This window comes from Podarcis cretensis (genome assembly GCF_951804945.1).
Source record: "Podarcis cretensis genome assembly, chromosome: 15".
Taxonomy (NCBI): Eukaryota; Metazoa; Chordata; class Lepidosauria; order Squamata; family Lacertidae; genus Podarcis; species Podarcis cretensis.
In genome coordinates this window covers 15171510-15190737 of record NC_137185.1, presented here as the reverse complement: position 1 = coordinate 15190737, position 19228 = coordinate 15171510, and the positions used below count along the sequence as shown (strand labels likewise).

The 19228-nt window shown below is 46.6% G+C and overlaps 1 protein-coding gene across 2 annotated transcripts in view; it reads right to left on the bottom strand.

Moving 5' to 3' along the window:
- The window catches only part of MTMR4 (myotubularin related protein 4), a 47076-nt gene that overhangs the window by 12268 nt on the left and 15580 nt on the right, over positions 1-19228 (bottom strand). Inside the window, exons 1-10 of one of the 2 annotated variants that reach the window (XM_079955975.1) lie at positions 18620-18823; positions 11252-11341; positions 7951-8067; positions 6962-7044; positions 4970-5136; positions 4550-4646; positions 3112-3225; positions 2114-2310; positions 1147-1275; positions 493-604 (exon numbers count right to left, since the gene is read on the bottom strand). In XM_079955975.1, the coding sequence (XP_079812101.1) occupies positions 493-604; positions 1147-1275; positions 2114-2310; positions 3112-3225; positions 4550-4646; positions 4970-5136; positions 6962-7044; positions 7951-8067; positions 11252-11341; positions 18620-18664 (1151 nt within the window). In that variant the 5' untranslated portion in view covers positions 18665-18823. Of the gene's footprint in view, positions 1-492; positions 605-1146; positions 1276-2113; positions 2311-3111; positions 3226-4549; positions 4647-4969; positions 5137-6961; positions 7045-7950; positions 8068-11251; positions 11342-18619; positions 18824-19228 lie in introns of those variants that run through there. The other variant, XM_079955976.1, reaches the window with a different exon arrangement.

Below are 19228 nucleotides of genomic sequence, written 5' to 3'. Positions count from 1 at the left end.
AGCAAATCAACCTGCCAGGTCTCCCAACCTTTTACAGATGTGGGACAGACACCGCAGCAAGGAGATGCCTTGCCTGTGCCAAAGGACCTCTTATCACTTCACCTGACCAGATGAGGGCATAGGTGGCAAATCCCCCAATCTTACAGGTAAGTTTCCCTTCTGGGCTCAAAGCCCAGCACTCCAAAACGCCCAGATAAGGAGAACTTCAAAGCAAGGCAATTAACCTGTATCAAAGCAAGCGAATATAGACATATATGAGCTCACTGTTACAACAACTACCAGTTAATTATGGGGTGATCTTAACTACCAAGATGGCGTTTGCAGAGCTTCTGGAACAGTTTGCCTTTGGTTGAACACAGGTGGGGAGGTGTTGGGCTGTGCCCCTGTGCTATCCCATCCTGATCAAGAGGCCCTGGGAAGAAACCTCACCCCAAACTGGAATTAAAAGCTATCAGTCCCATTAACCAACTGAAAATGCAGATTGGAACTTACTTGCTAGGGTCTGGCATCTGACTGCAGACAGCCCGCAGGTACTGGAAGCTGTTGCGGATGGAATGGATGTTGGCCATCCCCATGAACACCACTTCACAGTTTGGGTAATACTCTGAAACACAGCACAGAAAGGGAGGGGGTCAGCTGGAAGTCAAAGGAAATATCTCACAGCAAAAAAAAATCTTATTCTATTTGTTATTGTCAAACTAACACATAAACCTGTAAACAGTAAGAGAACCATACACGGAACATATTTGGTATAAAAAACAAATTACAGAGTTGCAATTACATATATCAAAGTTTTTAACATGAGCCTATATAACCCAACCACAACGAGGCATGAATAATGGGAGGAATGCTTAAAATCTGACCACACATCAGCACATCCAACCTGCCTTACAGCCAACCCACTCACAAAGAATAGCACGTATGTGAGTGAATAAATGAATAGCAGCAGAGACTTTTCTGAAAAGGACACCTTGTGACTCAGCTGTGGCAAAACAGGTTGGATTCGCCCTGGGCACATGCTCCTTTCCTCTCCCATCCCCTCCTGACATGTCAACCACAGAGCTGGGGAGCAGAAAGCCACACCAGCACTTTTCTTAGGGGCTTTGACTCATGCGCCCCTATTGTGTGCTCAAATGCCCCTCGTACCTTCACATTCACAGCCACCTCCCTTAGCTCGGTTGGCGACGGCGGCAGTGTAGGACCGGGCATCCAGGATCAGCAGCTTCTGAGGTGTCGCTGAACTCTCCACACTTGAGCACGCAGTCAGAGATGAATCTGCAAAAAGGACAGTTCAGTCTCCCATCTCCCGATCCATGTCCTAATTCTATACAACCTGCCCAGCAATATGGAATTCAGAAGAAAAATAAAAAAGCGGCCTCAGAGTGAACTTGAACAAAAGCACCAACAAAGGATAACTAAGCAGCCTTTGCCTTCTTTGCAGTCATAATTCTCAGAAGCATTACATTATGCCATATCTAGAATACTATTTCTGGTTTGGGCCTTGTGAACAAGTGTTCAAGGAGGAGAAATTCAAGCAGAAATTGGGGGTGGCAAACAGAGAGCAGCTTTCAGAGATAAAGTAATGAGGAAAGGGTATAACTGCACTCCACAAGTCTGTCAGAGGCATAACAAGAGATGACAACGAACTACACTCTTTAAACAAAAACTGTAGGCACAACCATTAAAGGCGTTACACTGGCCATTAGCTGTTTTGATAGGGAATCAAGAGGTTGGCTTGCAGCCTTCTCTCTCAATTGCAGGGTGTTCAAAGCAGAGCTGGGGGGAAAACGAATTATCAGCTCTCTTGATTTGCTTTTTAGATGGCTAACTGGGATCATAATCTTGGAGTCTTTCTTTCCAGCTTCTGGCAGTAGCTGCCCTCCTAGAACCTTTCAGCAGAAAGGTTGTGGCTTTATTTGCACAATTCCTATGTGGAACAGGGACTGGACTAAAGAGAATTCCGGGGCTACAATTTTAACCACGCTCTTTAAGAAGACACTAGAAGTAAGGCCAGGCCCATGCTACTATGGTCAAGGGACCAAACTCTGCCGAAGGGCGATACAGAATTTAAGCAGCAAAAGTTGAGAGAAGACAACATGCCTGCCTTACTTACCAAAACCAGCATCACAGGCCTCGTTCCCATCGCTGAGCCCAGAGTGCGGGGTCCCCCCTGCCAGCCTCTGTCCAGGGTTCAAGGCACAGGCTTTGGCGATGGAGGTTACGAGGTACTCGTCATCAGCGTTGCGCCAGCCCCACCAGCTGATCTCCGGCTGACTGCAGCGCGCAATCACCGCCCCGTTGCGCAAATGTCTGGAAGAGAAATCAAGGAAGCCCACTAGTCCCAGAGTACATGGACCCGTCTCCAGAAGCCACAGCTTCTCAGCCAAATAATAAGGATATTTTTTGATCGGGGAGGTCAGGGAGAAGTAGCATTTCCCAGGATCCCATGAAAGAATATGGAGCCTTATTCCATATTGCATGTATGATCTAGCAGCTGGACTAGATGACCCTCAGAATCCCGTCCAACTCTACAATTCTATGTTTGCAGGAACCTTCCACAATGCCGTACCCTCCAGATGTTTTGGACTACAAATCCCATGATCCCTGTCCATTGCCTATGCTGGCTGGGATGCTGGGAGTTGTAGGACAGAGAGACAGAGAGAAAGATCTCCAAAGCAACATGTGGAAAAGGTCCTCCCTGTTAGTTGAGTTATGAAAATGCAAAAATTATCAAGAAGGTAAATTGTGTGTCAAAGACTAGACTATGTGCTGCAGATGAGGGTACACAGCCCTGAGCTCTCTTTCTGCAAAGGCTCTGTACGTACAACACCAACTAAATAACAAATAAATTCCCATAGCGACTCTAGAACCAAACCAGACAGCAACAAGGATGGTAAGGGTTAACACAGAATTGTAGATCAGGCCATGAGCCTACAGATCGTCTAGTCTACTTGGCCAGAGGGAGAACAGCCTATATCTAAAAACAGATATTGGCTGGTAAGATGTAAGCAGGACCATGGTTTGCAGCCTTCAACCCACAGAATCTCAGTGATTCCCCTCAGCTGCCACTGGATTTGCAACCTTCTGTAGCGTAAGCATTCTTTTTCGTACCTATACACAACTGCTGGAATTCGCTTCCACGATCGAAAGGAAGCCACGTTCTCCAGCTCCTTGTCAGTGATCCAAACAGGAACCAGGAGTTTCTGTGGGTAGCTGGTGCACAATCTAAGAAAGAAAAGACACAAGGAGGTGACCATGGGAAAGGAGTGAAAGAAATGAGAGCAAATTCCAGACTTAATTTTTAAAAAAACCTGCAAGGTCGTGCATGTTTGGAGAACCACTAAGAAGAACTTCTAAAATGTGCAACAACAACAACAACAACAACAACAACAACAACAACAACAACAACAGGCTTTTCAACTGGAAATAGAAATAGAAGGGGAAGAAAAGGGATAGGCAATCTTAGGTGATCACAAGTGGGGTGGAAGCAGGGGGCCTTTTTCAGCCTTTTTCAGCCCAAGGGGAAACGTCCAAAGGCTGCATGCCAGTGATGGGCGGAGCTAGAGGCAAAAGTGGGTGGGTCAAAGATGTGACTCTCACCTTTATACAACAGGATGCATTCCAATCACACAAAACTGGAATTTTTGTGGGTTTCTACCTACCTACCTACCTACACACACACACACGTCCTCTCTCCATCCAGACAAGCAAGAGACATTGTCTCTGTTCCTATATTATTTGTTTCACGTTCCTATATTCTAAAGCAGGGGTTCCCAAACTTATTTGGACCACTGCCCCCTTGGGTTCCATAAACTCATTCCCAGTGTCCCACCCTAAATGAAGCATTATTCAGAATAGCCGTTTGGAGGACCCACTATGGAAGATAATAACACAATAAAATTCAAAGCAGTAACAATCTATTGCACATTTATTCAAAATCCAATTAAAGAATTAATTCAACAAAGCTGATGAACTTGATCCAGTGATGCCAGCTTTTTGAAGTCTGATAGTGATATCCACCTCCAGCACCCCCCTAGGTAATCTCACCCTTTGGGAACCACTGTTCTAAAGGGATAAAAAAGGTAAAGGGACCCCTGACCATTAGGTCCAGTCATGACCGACTCTGGGGTTGCGGTGCTCATCTCGCTTTATTGGCCGAGGGAGCCGGTGTACAGCTTCCGGGTCATGTGGCCAGCATGACTAAGCCGCTTCTGGTGAACCACAGCAGCGCACAGAAATACCGTTTACCTTCCCGCCGTAGCGGTACCTATTTATCTACTTGTACTTTGATGTGCTTTTGAACTGGTAGGTTGGCAGGAGCAAGGACCGAGCAATGGGAGCTCACCCCGTCGCGGGGATTTGAACTGCCGGCCTTCTGACTGGCAAGTCCTAGGCTCTGTGGTTTAACCCACAGTGCCACCCGCGTCCCTCTAAAGGGATAGATGCCTAGCTAATGTAATGCCTAGTTTGGACTTCAGTAACAAGGCGGGTGAGGGATTGCAGACTCTTTTTGCCTTTGAAGATGGTGAAGCCTTAATCAATGACTCACTTGTAGTTGTTATTGATGTCAGAAACCCTCCACACATTTTGCAAGTCAAAGCCCATCCGAGTCAGCTCCATCTCAAAGCGGTATTTCACGTGGTCTCCTGTAAAGGGATAAGCAGTTTTTTAAAAGTCAGCTCAAGCACCAAGTGCCATCCAGAAGTTTGGGACTCCAGCTCCCACCATTCCCTGTCAAAACTGCCACATGATGCTGCAAAAGATGGGAGCACAGTCTTGCTGGCTGAGGCTGATGGGAGCTGTCGTCCAAAATCTCTGGAGGGAAACCAGGTTAGCAAAGGCTGTCAGAGCACAGCTCTGTCTTAAATTGGTGACAAGGGGTTAAAAGGGCCCAGCATGGCGAGGCATGAAAAACGGCGGTTAGAGGCCTCTCTTAGATTTGCCTTAGAAGGTGTCCCTTTTGACCTACCAGGGCGGCAGAGGTGGGCATGCTGGTCCTCCTCATCAGCACAAACCCCCAAGCACCAGGCGTGGTAAGCAAACGCAAACAGGTCTTCCGGCCTGGTAGGGCGAGCGATGGCTCGGCTCAGCCTTTTCAGCCACTCCTGGCATTGCTTGAAAGTAGAAAAATGGCACCTGCAAGACATAGGTGAGTACAGGCGCACTTTGTAACACTCAGAAAAGCAAGACAGACAAACTGAACTACAGGAATGAAAGGAGACATAAGCACCCACAATCCCTTTGATGTCTACTGCCTGTGGCCACTAGCTTAGATACTCAATAAAAACATTTAACAACAAAAACTCCGTATAAATGGGATGATACATCTACTGGACCTGTGACTGGACCTAAGAACAGCAAGGTTTGAACTCCCTTTTTCCTTTACCTCCCCCATTCTGTTAAGCACTTTTGTTCCTAGTGTTGTTGCTTTTTAAAACATACATATAAATACAACTTTTAAAAAACCACTTAAGAACATAGGAAGAGTCTGCTGAATCAGGCCAAAGGCCCATGTAGTTCAGCATGTTCTCATAGTGGCCGACCAGAGGCCTATAGGATACCCTCAAACAGATTCCAAGCACAAGAGCCCTTTCCCTTCCTGTGGTTTCCAGCAACTGGTGTTCAAAAGCATTACTGCCTCTGACTGTGGAGGCAGAGCATAGCCATCATGGCTAGCAGCCATCATTAGCCCTCTCCTCCATAAATTTGTCTCATCCTCTTTTAAAGTCATCAGGGTTGGCGGCCCTAAAGACTAATTTGTAGAGGAGAGGTCTTGCAAGGTGCTGTTAGCCAGGGCAGAAAACTGAACTTCCATTTGAAGGGGAAGTCTACCTCTGAATACCAGGTGGTGATGGAGGAAATAAATGGGGGGGGGGCACTGCTGCCTTCACGAACTGCTTCTGGGCTGCTCCCCGTTGGAAAGGGAACGTTGGACAAGTTTAACCTTGGCCAAATTCACCTAGGCAATTCTTATGTTCTGGTGAGGGGACCTGGTTTACAGACCACACTACCAACACCATACATTAGAGGAGTGGTGGGGAATCCCCTGCATTCAGCTCACAGCCAGATTTCAACTGTGCCTTTGAGGAAGGAAGAGGGTTTTGATGCCATGCAGCGTGCAATGGCAGCTCTGCCCATTACAAGTTCAAAGCATGGAAAGGCTCGTAGCTCAGTGGTAGAGCATCTGCTTTGGATGTAGATGGTCCTAGGTTCAATAATGGCAGCATCAGGTGGGACTGAGAACATTCTCTGTCTGAAACCCTGGAGGGCCTCTGCCAGTCAGTTCAGATGTAGACAATACTGAGCTAGATGGACCAAAGGTCTGCGCTTAGTGCAAGGTGGCTTTCTATGTTGGAAATGTCTTGGCAGACTCACAACCTTTGCAAATATGCAGAAAGGAGTCCATGCATTTTGCAACTGCATGTGTGCAATTTCTGAGATGCAGCTGCATTCTGAAGTTTACAAAAACCGTAAGGCAGAGTTTGTAGTTCAACTGTGTGCAATGAAGTAATTTGCATTCTTCCAAGGGGATTTACTGAGTTTGCCTTTTACAAAGCCAGGATAGATAAAGGGTGTTGAAGAGCATTTTCTATAATCTCTGTGCTAAAAAAAAAAAAAAAAAAGGGACTGATGAAGAAAAACGTGAAACATGAGTGGCATTGCTAAGAATTAAATGCATGCATCTGTTTCCATGGGAAATAGGTTTGTGTGATGGTGTGCATTAATTTTTGTTTATCTAATAACATTAATATTCTGCCCTTTCTCATAGATGATCTCAAGGCAGGTCACGACACAACAGAAAGATGTGTGGGGTCTGGTCTGACCCAAAACTGGAATATATAACCACAACAGGTTTCCAAGGGGAATGTGACCCTTCACCCAGAAGGAGTTTCCCCCACCCCCTCATTTAGTTTAGTCACCCCCCTGCTGTAACCCTAGGTTGTCATCAGGTAGCACCCACCTGACTACTTTGGAGTCCTTGCAGACAATGTGAAGCTGGAACATGTCCCGGCTCTCCACACTTTCCATCATTCTCAAAGGCACCTAGAACATAAGACAAGGAATGAGTGAATCAGTGTGAGGTTGTGTGGTGTAGTGGTTATGGAGTGTCAGACAAGAACCTTGGAGACCAGGGTTCAAATCCCTGCTCAGCCATGAAGTTCACTGGGTGACATTGGGCCCGTCACAGTCTAAACTACCTCACAGGGTTGCTGTGAGGATAAAGGGGGAAGAGAGGACTATGTACACCATCTTAAGCTCCTTGGAGGATAGGTGGGATATAAATGTAATTAATAAGTAAATTAACTAACTAACGAGGCAGGCAAATGCCAGCCTCTGCGGGCAGAGACCTAACAAAACTTCCCACATTTCTAATATCCCAGATTAAGATATGCTGAGGTCCAAAGGGATGTCACATTAAAGAGGCCCCACAGCATTAACAGCAACAACAACATCTGTATTATTCTAACACAAAGGTTATCTGTATACCACCAGTTGCCCACAAGTTTCACCCAGGTGGTCCAAAGGCATTCGTATTGACTGTTAATCACATTTCCATTGTTTCTTTTACTTCCTATATTTGCATTTTATTATGTTACAATTTTCAGTGAATCCTTCAAGAAGGAATTCCATGCACCTCACCCACAAATGTCAGATTGGTAGTGATCTTTCTAAGGGTGTTTGTGCATGTATCTTCCTCCAGAAGGTATGATTGTTCCCTCCCTTTGCTTGAGTCACCTGGGGCTGCTTGAAGAACAAACAGCCAGGACTGAGTGGGTTGATCAGGAATGCAGGGGGACAGGGGAGCAAGAAGCACCCAAATAGGACCATTTTGGCAGCAGGGTTGAAAAGGAGAGAATAAAGGACTCTTCCAATGGTAAGGGGGGAGCGACCTAATCAAAGACATTGCAGACTCTGCCCAGACAGGCAGACGTGTAGCCCCAGACGTACGTTGATTACAGAGTCTTTAAACTTGATATGGAGCCGGTAGTTGGAAATGGCAATGATGGCGTCACTCGCATGGCCCAAATATTCCACACCCTCTCCCTGTAGCACTGAAAATGGAACCTGGAAGGGGAAAGGAGGAGTGTTAAAACCTTCTGGCTGAAGTTCCAAGGAGGCCACCACCCACAGCATGACTTGAACAGGCGACTGAGAGAGAGAAATAATGACATCTCAGTCCATGAGGACTTCCACTTGGGAACAAGCTGGAAAATTCTCAAGGTACAAGGTCACTAAGCCTGTTCCTGGCTCTACAGCTCCCGTCATCAGTCCAGCACTCTTCTGGGTGTCTGCAGTGGGAACAGGTCCCAAGAGATGCATGGAAGCAATGGCTTCAATCTCCTCAAAATACACCCTCGCATTTCTTCTTCTTTTAAAATAAGGAGTTAGGAACATGAGGAGTTAGAAACCTCACTGGCTGCAGAGAGGAGGAGAAGGAGAAGCCACTGCCGCTGGCCACATGACATCACATGCATATACCTGCATGAGGTGCATGTGACATCACACACAAAGCACGCAACGTCACGTTGCATTTTTGGAGGAGCCCCCCTCCAAAAATGTGACGCAATGATGCATGTTGTGTGTGTGATGTCACACACACCACGTGCAGGCGTGTGCATGTGATGTTGCATGTTTGCGTTATGGCGGCAGGCAGCCACAATCCTGAGGGTGAGATGGCACCCCTGCTTCTTCAGGAAGGCTGAGAGAGACCCCCACAAGTCTACACTTGCTACACTAGATGATTCTATATATAAGGCAGCTTCTTTGTTCCTAATATGACCAGCCAACTAAAGTTACCTCTCAATTACTGTATCTCCCTAATATGTTAAGATACATACTGCACAAATACCATACAACCACATTTTAAGAGCTTTTCCCCACCCCCCTTTCCCCTGCCTCCCATCAAAGGTGTGGGAAGAGATGATCCTCTGAACTGTTGGTCTGCACTGCATTTGAACCGAACTGCTAAATTGTGTTTGTTTCCTCCTGAAAACATCAAGGGGTATCTTCCCATGCTTAAATATAGATCTCCTTTCCTCTTTTTTCCCTTTCTGCTGGTTAACTGGGAAGCTTAACACCTGAAGGCTGGTGTGAAATTGTGCAGGGGATGTGAAATTCTCACAGGACTGTGGAAATCAGAGGGGGAGGGTTTGGAGTGCAATTTAGCTGGCAGCATAAAAAAGGGACGCCTCGCTGCCTCACTCTGGCCTTTTAAGTTCTGGGCTTCAACAAGGAACAAGAAAGCGTTCAGAGCTGGCTGGCTGCGTCTTTGAAACACCGCTGAGATTTTATGAAATGTGATTTTATTCCCTGGGGGAAGGAGAATATGAAATCGTGCAGCAGGATGCCCAGGCTGCCTCTCCCTCCCCCCCCCCCGCCGCCCCCCATTACAACTCTCTGTGGCAACACTGACACAGCAAAATTGAACAAGGCTCAAAGGCACACCGGCACATCACAGGAAGCAAATCACAGGGCATACTCTCAAAAGCCTCCTCCTGAAATTTGTTCTCACTGCCCCCATGCATAACCATGATAAAATATATGTATGAGCACAAAGAAGACAGGGAGCCCCAATTCCATATGCAGCATCCCTCTGTTTTACTTGGTTGTTTCAGTTTAATATTCTAAGATCTAGAGTGTGTGTGTGTCAATGCACACAATTTAAAAATCAAGGCAAAGAAAAATATATGCTAAAAATTCAGCCTCATATTTGGAAGTGTAATCCTCCCATGCCAATAGCTGGCCCAAACAATAAATTATTACAGTCCTCCTCAGAGTATTTGGGTGGAAAGGCGGCGGCATCAGAGGGGAGCCACAGAAAATTCCTCTCTGTGTGGGCTCTGTTTCCCTAAGGTCACTTCACAAGATATTTAGCTATCATCCCCCGCCAATCCCTTTTAATCCAATATATAATAAATGTGTTCAGAAGTGGTATTTTTGGGATTTTTCTTAAATCTGCACCAAGTTCACCAGACAAGATCTTGTTCATATGACATTCCAATTACATTGCCCAATTACATGGCCCATGTTGAAATCCAGGTGCAACTACATTCTCTATTTATTAGCTTCCGCTCAGAAGGCCTCTTCTATTGTGGAGGTTCCCCTTTCTAAGATGCACAACACCTTACAGTCTATAAATGCATAGGGAACTTGGACAGTGAATTAGCAGTCTCCCAGAACCATAAAATTGTAGAGTTGGAAGGGACCATGAGGAACATTAAGTCCAACACCCTGCAGTGCAGGAAAATTTTGCCCAATGTGGTACTCGAACCCACAACCCTGAGATCGCGAGAGTCTCATGATCTACCAACTGAACTATCCCAGGTCAACATAGAAATTTCTCAAACGCCTTTACAGACAAAAGGAAACCAAGGCTTGGTTGGCCCTTTGAAAGGCATGCACAGAAAACTGTACAACTATTTTAAGACGTGACAAAACATGTCTGGGGTCAATGCTAGTCTAGCCCAGTAGCTGTTTTCTTCAGCCTTGAACACTCACAAAGATCTCTGTAACCCAAAGATTGAGCCCTTGATAATGTAAAAGCTTTTGTTGTTGTTTAGTCGTGTCCGACTCTTTGTGACCTCTGTTGCTACATATTTCTCATTCTGGGAGCCCAACGTGACTTTTACTGTGACAATAGCTATAATGTAATAATAAAGTCCAGCCCAGCCTGACAGCTTAGGTATGGGAGGTAGTTGTGTTCTTGGCTATCAGCGGCTGATAGACAGATTTGCAACATTTAAAGAGATTCTGCTTCTGGCTGTTCACTGTCCCAGTTCATTGCCAGGAGTGGCTTAGACTGGCACATTAAAAAACAAAAACTCAGGGTCATTAAGGACATTTTGAATTTTCAGTTTCTTTCCCACTATTTCTTTTCTTTTGGTGGTCACAAGTCTCCAGGAGATTGCACATTCCAGCAGATTGTGTGTGCTACTCTGACTGTCCCCCTCCCTCCCTTGCAAAGCAGAAGAAATATGGTGCAGCTCTAGAAGGGACAGAGAACTAGCTCTGAGGAGCAGGGGAATGGACCAGGACCCACAGAGGTCTCAATGACTCCAGAGTGATAACAGTGTGTCCTTGCAGCAGCAGCAGATGTGACACAGCTTTGCACTCCGGCTGCAGGAAACATTCACTTCCAGGAGTCTGGAGGGAGATTTATTACACACCCGCAGTCCTCACCCCTCCTGCCCGGCCATAAGGAATCGCACCAAGCACCATCCAGCCTGCCAGAGCCCCCCAGGTAGCTTACCTGTAAAGACTCTTCTTCCTTGATCAGCTCTTTGTGAGGGAACAAGTCCTTGGCCTGGATGTATTCCAGACTGGGCGGGCCTTCTTCACCCTGGATGCCAAACACAAGAGCAAACGCTCAGAGGGGCACAGCACATTTGCCCAAACGCCACGGGATGCACATCCCAAACACAACACAGATACACCGCTTGCACACCTCCTCCTACACAGTCACACTTTGCCTCTCCCCTGCAAAAAACAACAAGCCGAAAACAATCTTTCTTTTGCCTACATGCAGCATGTAACTTTGCAAGAACACAAAACGACACCGATTTCCTGTGCAGGGATGAGCCAAAGAAGAGGACAGGCAGGGTCCATACTGTGGGGAGGCTTATAATACTGACACACTGATACTGAACCATCTGCTATAGTCCAGGACTCAGAATACATGGGAATAACACTTTCTGCTGCCCCCAATTCTGCCCAGCTCAAATTTATTTATTTATTTATTTATTTACTCAGTAGATATATGCAGCACCAGATTTTTAAAACATCCATTAATATTCTCTAAAATGTATCCTAAAATATGGTATATAATAAAACATAATCAGTTTGGGGGCAAACAGCTGACAGTATAACCACTCACAATCCAGTTAGCAACCACTACAAATCAGAGTAAGACCCCTTGACCCCTTGCCCAGGAATAGGCTGGTCAGCACAAAAATTCCAAAAATGTAGAGGAGGAAACATTCCTAATTCCTTTGTATAGAAGCACTGTCCTTGCGTTCCATCACAAGCCAGCGTGCGTTCCCCAAGATATGGACCAGATCTAGATCCCACCTCCCAAACTAAGCACACCCCTGTTTTAAAACCAAGCAGGGAGATGTCTCTCATAAAAATAAGACCTCTCCTGATTTCCCTCTGAAGTCTGGATAGCTTCTGTTCAACTCCCAGGCTCATCTCAGTATCCCAGCATTCTTAGAATCATATTCTGCACGCAGTCTCTAAAAATTCTCTAGCCCCATCTTCACTAAATCAGTTTGAAGGTGGCCCAGGGACTCTGGGACGAAGTTATGTGCAGATGCTGGGAATTGTCTGAAAATAATCACGAGTTATAAGAAAAAAAAAGCCAGGTCAAATAAGTCCAGTATTCTGTCTCCCGTCCCCCATCCAGTGGTCAACAAGACACTTTGGGGGAGGCCATAAACAGGGTACAAAGGCAAGGGTCACCTGCAACTGGAATCCTGCAGCCGAATGCCTCTGAACATGGAGGCTCCACAAAGCCACTGTGATCAACAAAAACGCAATAGCCTCACTCTCAGTGCAAAGCAATGACCATTAAACAGTTTAGAGGTCATAATAATCCATTAAGTAATATATAAATCCTGTCAAATAAATAAATGAAATAAAGCCTGCTGTGTGGTTAAACCCACCCTCTTCAAGGTATCTACCCATAAATGATCTGCACAAAAGAAATGGGGAATTAAGCATTTTGAGCTCTTGAGAGAAGGAACCCCTCTTCTATTTCAAACCCATTTTTACACATAGGATGCCCATGTCTTTAAGTGTCAGGAACTACCAGAAGAGGAAAATATTTCAAATTCCTAGGAACCAGCATAAATTCTTGTAAGAAATCGAGAAATGGGGAGGAGTGGGCTTTCCAGTCCTGAGGTTAGCTTGCTTTTTTTAAAGCTAGAAATGACCTTGTCAGTGCCAGTATGACTCCCCCTTCACACCATACGCTTAAAGCACCCTTATACCCCTTTAACAGTCATGGCTTCCCTCCAAAGAAGCCTGGGAACTGTAGTTTGTTAAGAGTACTGAAAGTTGTCACAGAGCTACAATTCCCAGCCATTACCAGTCGTAAAAGTTAATTTTCACTCTGAAAGGCCGTCAGATAGAAATGGAGGGTATTTCTCCCCACCCTTTCCATCTGATCTTTTCCCGATTGTGTTTTGTTCCCTCATCTCAACTGGAAGCATAAGAAGAATCTGAAGAAAGCAGGAGGGTGATCCAACTTCTTCCCCAGAAACCAATAAACCAAGGCATCTTACATAGTTGCACATAGCTAAGCTATGAAATTTGCTCCCACGTGATGTAGTCATAGCCACCAGCTTTGATGGCTTTAAAAGGGAGATAACACAAATCCATGGTGGATAAGGCTGTCAAGGCTACTCGCCATGATGGCTTTGTTCTGCCGTCAATGTCTGAGTTGGTAGAACTCTGAATGCTAGTTGCTGAGGAACATGAGTGGAGATGGCACTACTGCCCACGTGTCCTGCTGGTGGGCTTCACAATGGGGCATCTTGTTGGCCACTGTGAGAACAGGATGCTGGACTAGATTGACCCCCTTTGGCCTGATCCCAGCAGCCAGGTTTTTCTTATATTATCTCATGACCTGGGCCTGGCTGGCGCATGTACACATCACAGTTTCAAAGCTTGGACTGGGAGGGTCATGGACACTGTACCGAGTTTTCAGACCTAGCACTGAACCTATTAAAATGTTGGGAAGGGACCAGAGCTCAGAGCATTCACTTTGCATTTGGAAGGTCTCAGGTTCTATGGCCATTTTACAGATATACGGCAGCAGGGCCAGGATGAACCTCTGCTAGGGACTTTGGGGAGCCACTGATAGTCAGAGAAGGCATAACTGGCCTAGATAAGGTTCCCCCAACCTGGTGCTCTCCAGAAGCTGTTAGACTACAATTCCCAGTAGCCCCAGCTAGCATGATGAAGGTTGGTTGGAGCAGATGGGATTTGTAGTCCAAAACTTCAGGTTGGGAAAAGCTAAAATTGTGGACCACTAACCTGACTCTGCATATAGCAGCTTTCTGTGTTCATGGGAGCATTTTCATCTTGATGTATACCAGGATGGTCTGGCACATAAAGGCAGTTGTCATATGTTCACGTATTTCAATACTATTGGTCAAATCTAGAATCCACCCACCTACAGTAATACTCAAGAAGACTGCAGTGAAACTAGTTTTAATTAAAATGGGAGAAGCTTTTTAATGATGTGAAAGCCTTGTGAAGTTGAAGCATTTCTCCCACCCACCCAAAAATGTTTTGGCCCCATGACAAAAATCCATTTTAAGCTCAGGAGATATTGATTCTGGATGCCCCAACATCTGATCCAATTAGACATACAGCCTTACCTATTCTTGATCTACTAAAAGACTGTGGTCTGCCTTCAGACACTGACAAAGACCAGAATTTCTAGGATGCATTAAAACAATTTCTTCCCTTGAAAAATGACATCATCCCTCATTGGAAATTCAGCACTGAGACATTCAAGTTCACCAGGCTCTTCTAAATATACCAAACTAGGTTTTGCTTGCTTTCAAACTTCACAATATGAGCTGTTTCACCTATTATCAAGCACACATTTTATCTTCCCCCGAGAAGGTGGTGGTGATTGGGTGGGGGGAGACGTTTAATAGGACAAGGAGAAAAATATTTTAGGGAAGCTAGTTAACAGTTTCTTCAGAGGCAACTTCAATCAGGGGCTGAGCATTCACTGTTTCCCAGAGAGATACTGTTCTTCAAATTAGATACCTGGAAAATGACTTCTTCTTTTTTTGCTAGTCTAAAAAAAGAAAGGGCTGTGTATGTAGCCCATGATAAATATAGGCCAAGATGGAGCTATTACCTCCTCAGTCTGGAGGCTGAGGAGGCAGTCTCTGAAGTTTCTCCCATGTTCTGAACGAAGCTTTTAACAGGGTAGGAACTTATTTATTTCTTACATGTATATCCCACCTTTTCTTCCAAGGAGCTTGAGAAGGTGTACATGGTTCTCCCTCTCCTCATATAATCCCTACAACACACCTGTGTGGTAGGTTGGGTTGATCTGTGCAGTAGGTTGGGCTGATAGGCAGTGACTGGCCAAAGCCGCCCAGTAAGAGCTTCGTGGCCAAGTGGCAATTCGAATCCTGGTATTCCAGTGTTTAGAGTCCAGCCCTCTAAACACTGCACCTCACTGATGCTCAAAGAGGTGCTCCCTGATGACAGCAGGGAATTCCAAGGGTGGGGTGAGAAGTGTATCATTCCCACCCCCACCCCCTTCTTGTGCCAGCTTAAGGTGGGGAGCAAGCAGAGAGGAGAGTGTTGCTGCTACCTATAAATAAAAGCTTGTGTATTTGGCAGATGGGGCTGGTTGTCTCTGCTGTATTTCAGGTCCACTAGTAGTTATTACAGCCCCCATCTATTTATTGTTTTGGTTTATATTGACATTTAAGGATAACTTATCTATCTTTAACTGTGATTTCTGCATTTCAGGGGGTTAAACTAGATGGCCTTTGGGTCCCTTCCAACTCTACAATTCTACGACTCCATGTTTTCTGCTGCCCTAAAATATGGAACTTTTATTTTATCTTATTTGTGGGGGTTTTCAGATGCTGTAAACCCCTCAGCGGCTTCTTTAAAGTACAAAGCAGTATAAAAATTAGCTAAATAAATAAGGAAATATCGTTTCTGAGTCAGAATAATTTTTCCACAACCAAGCGTCAAATAATCCTTGGTGCCATTCATGGTCATTGTGCACACATGAGCCAGAAGACAGAGGGTGGTTGTCATGTACCATGTACCTGCGGTCATGTTCAATGGGGCAGCACACAATTTGGAGAGGATGCCCAGTTATGAAATTCATGCATAAGTCATTCCATGATAGCAGAGGGAAGGTGGTCTATGCACCCATATAGGACCTGGCAAGCAATCTTGGTCTCAGTGGTGGGTAGCGCTTTGCCCTGACTATAACAGCAAAATCTGAACATGGATAGTAATATCAATGGGAATTCAGCTTATCCCCACAAATTAAAGACTTTGGGATCCAAAATGAAATCTGTGACATACATCTTTATAGACAGGCTTATAAAAAATTAATCCACTGGCACAAACCACTGAATGGCTTTGGAAAAAAGTGGCCTCAACATTTGCTTGCCAGTGCTAAGTGCAAAGTGCAATGTACGGAACAGCAAACATTGGCTGCTCCCGTAAACCATACAGCCAGTGCTGTGTAGTGGTAGTGTATTGAACTAGGACTTGGGAGAGACCAGGGTTCAAATCACCACTCGGCAAAAAAGTCCACTGGGCCTCTTGGGCATCTCAGCCTAACCTACCCCACAGGGTTGTATGGGGATTAAATGAGGAGGGAGAATGTACACTACCTTGAGCAACTTGGGGAAGAGTGGGATATAGATGCAATACATGCAATTACACACACACCCCCGGCTTGCCCTTCCCCTATCCTTAGGAATTAGCACTGGAATAACCCTCATCCCTGCTTGTCTGCATGCACACACCAGTGTCTGCCACAGGATGAATAGTGCTAGGCAACTGCCAACTACAGGTACATGTGCACATGCACTCTCACAACATGGATCAAGGATATACCATTCTTCACCACCTCTTCCAAGAAGCTTTTGGTACAAACCCTTATTCTGCTCCCTAACACTGCCTTCACTAACCTAGTGCCCTCCAGTTGTTTTGATATATGCCAGCATCCTACAACTGTGCTGGCAGAGGCCAATGGGAGCTGTAGCCCTGTATATCTGGAGGGCACTAAGTTGGGGAAAGTCCAAGCACACTTAGCTGATTTTGCTCACTTTGTCCCCGTTATCCTTTCCCAAAGGCTGAAAATCATCTGTTATATTGAGAGCCTGCCTTTCTTCTATCACAGAACTCAAGGCAGTGCACAGAGGAAGGAAGGAAGCTCAATAGTAGAGCATCTGCCTTGCATGCAGAAGGTCCCAAATTCAATCCCCAGCATCTGAAGATAGGATTAGTAGAGACTCCTACCTGAAACTCTGGAGAGCTGCTGTCAGGCGGTATAGACAGCAGTGAGCTAGATGGGCCAATGGTCTGATAATACAGCTTCCTATGCTCCTAGGCACCCCAGGTAGTCTCTCATCCAGGCTCTGATCCACACCAATATGTGCCTTCATGGACCATGTCCTGGTAAATTTAGGCTGCAAGCATCTCAGGGGAAGGAAATGCCTTCTCCTCTCTCTTCTCCCCCATGTTGCTCTGTGTGCAACTATTTTCATAATAATGCCAAGAGGCACATTGTGATTCACCTAATTCTGCACAGGCCCCCATGTCTGCAAGCACTTGACCCACTGGACTAACCTGTTATCATGTTTGCACACCTAACAGCCCTCCCCACATATACACACACACCTGCAAGGTACAGGCATCTGTGTGTGTGATAACAAAGCATCATTCAGTTAGGACAACAACATGTAAAACTGCACAACATAGGAGCCAACTCCTAGGGGCCGTGGGGGCTTTGGTCCCAACAATAAAATATTTAAGGGGGCCGGGCCTCTACAAAGTTGATGGGCATTCCCATTCAAATGGTGTGTGTGCACCACATCATGTGATCAATTACGCAGGGCGGGGCTTGCCTCGGCCCCTACAATATTTTACTCAAGTTGGCACCCCTGCTGCACAACTTGTACTGCATGATACTACAAGGGGATAGCTGGCTTCTGAGCCACCATACACACCCACCCCCCTGGGGCTGGCTCCACATTCTACTCTTCTCAGGGACAATCTGTCCAAGTGACTTTCCATCAGAGCTCCTTCAAGAGACAGCAGGCTGGAGGATGCACTCAGGAAGCCGGGAGGGAGGTTACCGTGCCGCCATGCTGAGTAACTGCATTTGGAGCTGCAGCCAGCTGCTGCTCATGAAGGGTGGGGAGTGGGAATCTCTTTCAGAGGACAGCAGAAGATGGGCATGAAGCAGGCCGCCTTCTCATTTCCCCTCTGCAACCAAGCAGCAGAATGTGAGCCTCTCAATGGTATCAATCAACACGAAGAGGGGGATTCTAAAGGGAAGACCGGTGTCTCAGCAAGCCAGGCTATGACCATGTGGCTATGACCTAGAGAGAAGTACAAAGCAAGAGGACCCACAGCCACCAGAAAGAGAGATTTACTCTTGCTGGGTGGATGCATGTCCCAGGCACGAAATCAAACTTCTGCCTGCCTGCATCTTTGACCCCTATTGCTTTGCTCAGTGGGGGGCAAGGGGGTGTCTATGCAACCATTTTGCAACCCCAGTTGGAACGGTGACCTCTAACCTCCAGCTGAGGATGAGGTAAATGCTGGGGGGGGGGAAGCCCACCAGATCAAGGTGGTAGTGAAGAATTGGAGGTGGGATAGCAGAGCCACTCCCCAAGTACTAGGCTGAGAGAGAGCTGTATGGAAAGGCCAGACGCCTTCAGACAAGCAGTTCACAAGATGCTCCATTTCCAGACACCTCCTACCCCTCCCGCCTGCCCCCCCCCCCAATATCAGACACGAAGAGAAAAATCCAGACTGACAAGCAGCCTTGCAGGTAGGCAGACAGAACAGAGAATAAAAGGGGTGGGGGCGGGGAAAGAGACCCACTTACAAAGCAGTTGAGCATGGAGCATGAGACACGGCCCGGTAGAGTCATGGTCGCTTCCCGGGGAGGTCGCCGGCTCGGGGGCAGGCAAGTGGCATTGCTTCCCCCTGCCCCCCTAACGACTCAGGCAGGCGGGCAGGCGCACCAAGACATGCAAAGGGCTAGAGCATCTCTGCCGACGCTGCCGCCAGAGCAGATGCGCTGGCTGCTTCAGTGGCTGCTGACAATGGAGGGGAGGGGAAGGAAGAAGGAGGAGGAGGAGGAGGAGGAGGAGGGAGAGAGACTCCACCTCTCTCCGATAGAAGCCAGAGGAGGCTCTGCCATGCCAGGGGACTCCCTGACAGCCAAGCACAGAAAATGGAGTCCCTTACAGCAGGGTTCTGGGCTCGGCAACCCTTGCCCGCCCCCTTTGTCCTGGGACTACAGGGGCGGAAAGGAAAGGGGCCAAGAGGCATGTGCTGGAATGCACAGGGAACAATAGCAGCAGCGGGTAGTGGCAGCCTGGCTTTGTGTGTTCCGGCAGGAGAAAGACCCGGCCAGGATTCCGCTCGGAGCTCACGTCCAGTCCATGCAGGATAGCCAAGCAGCAGGAGAGCAGGAAAGGGGCATGCCGCT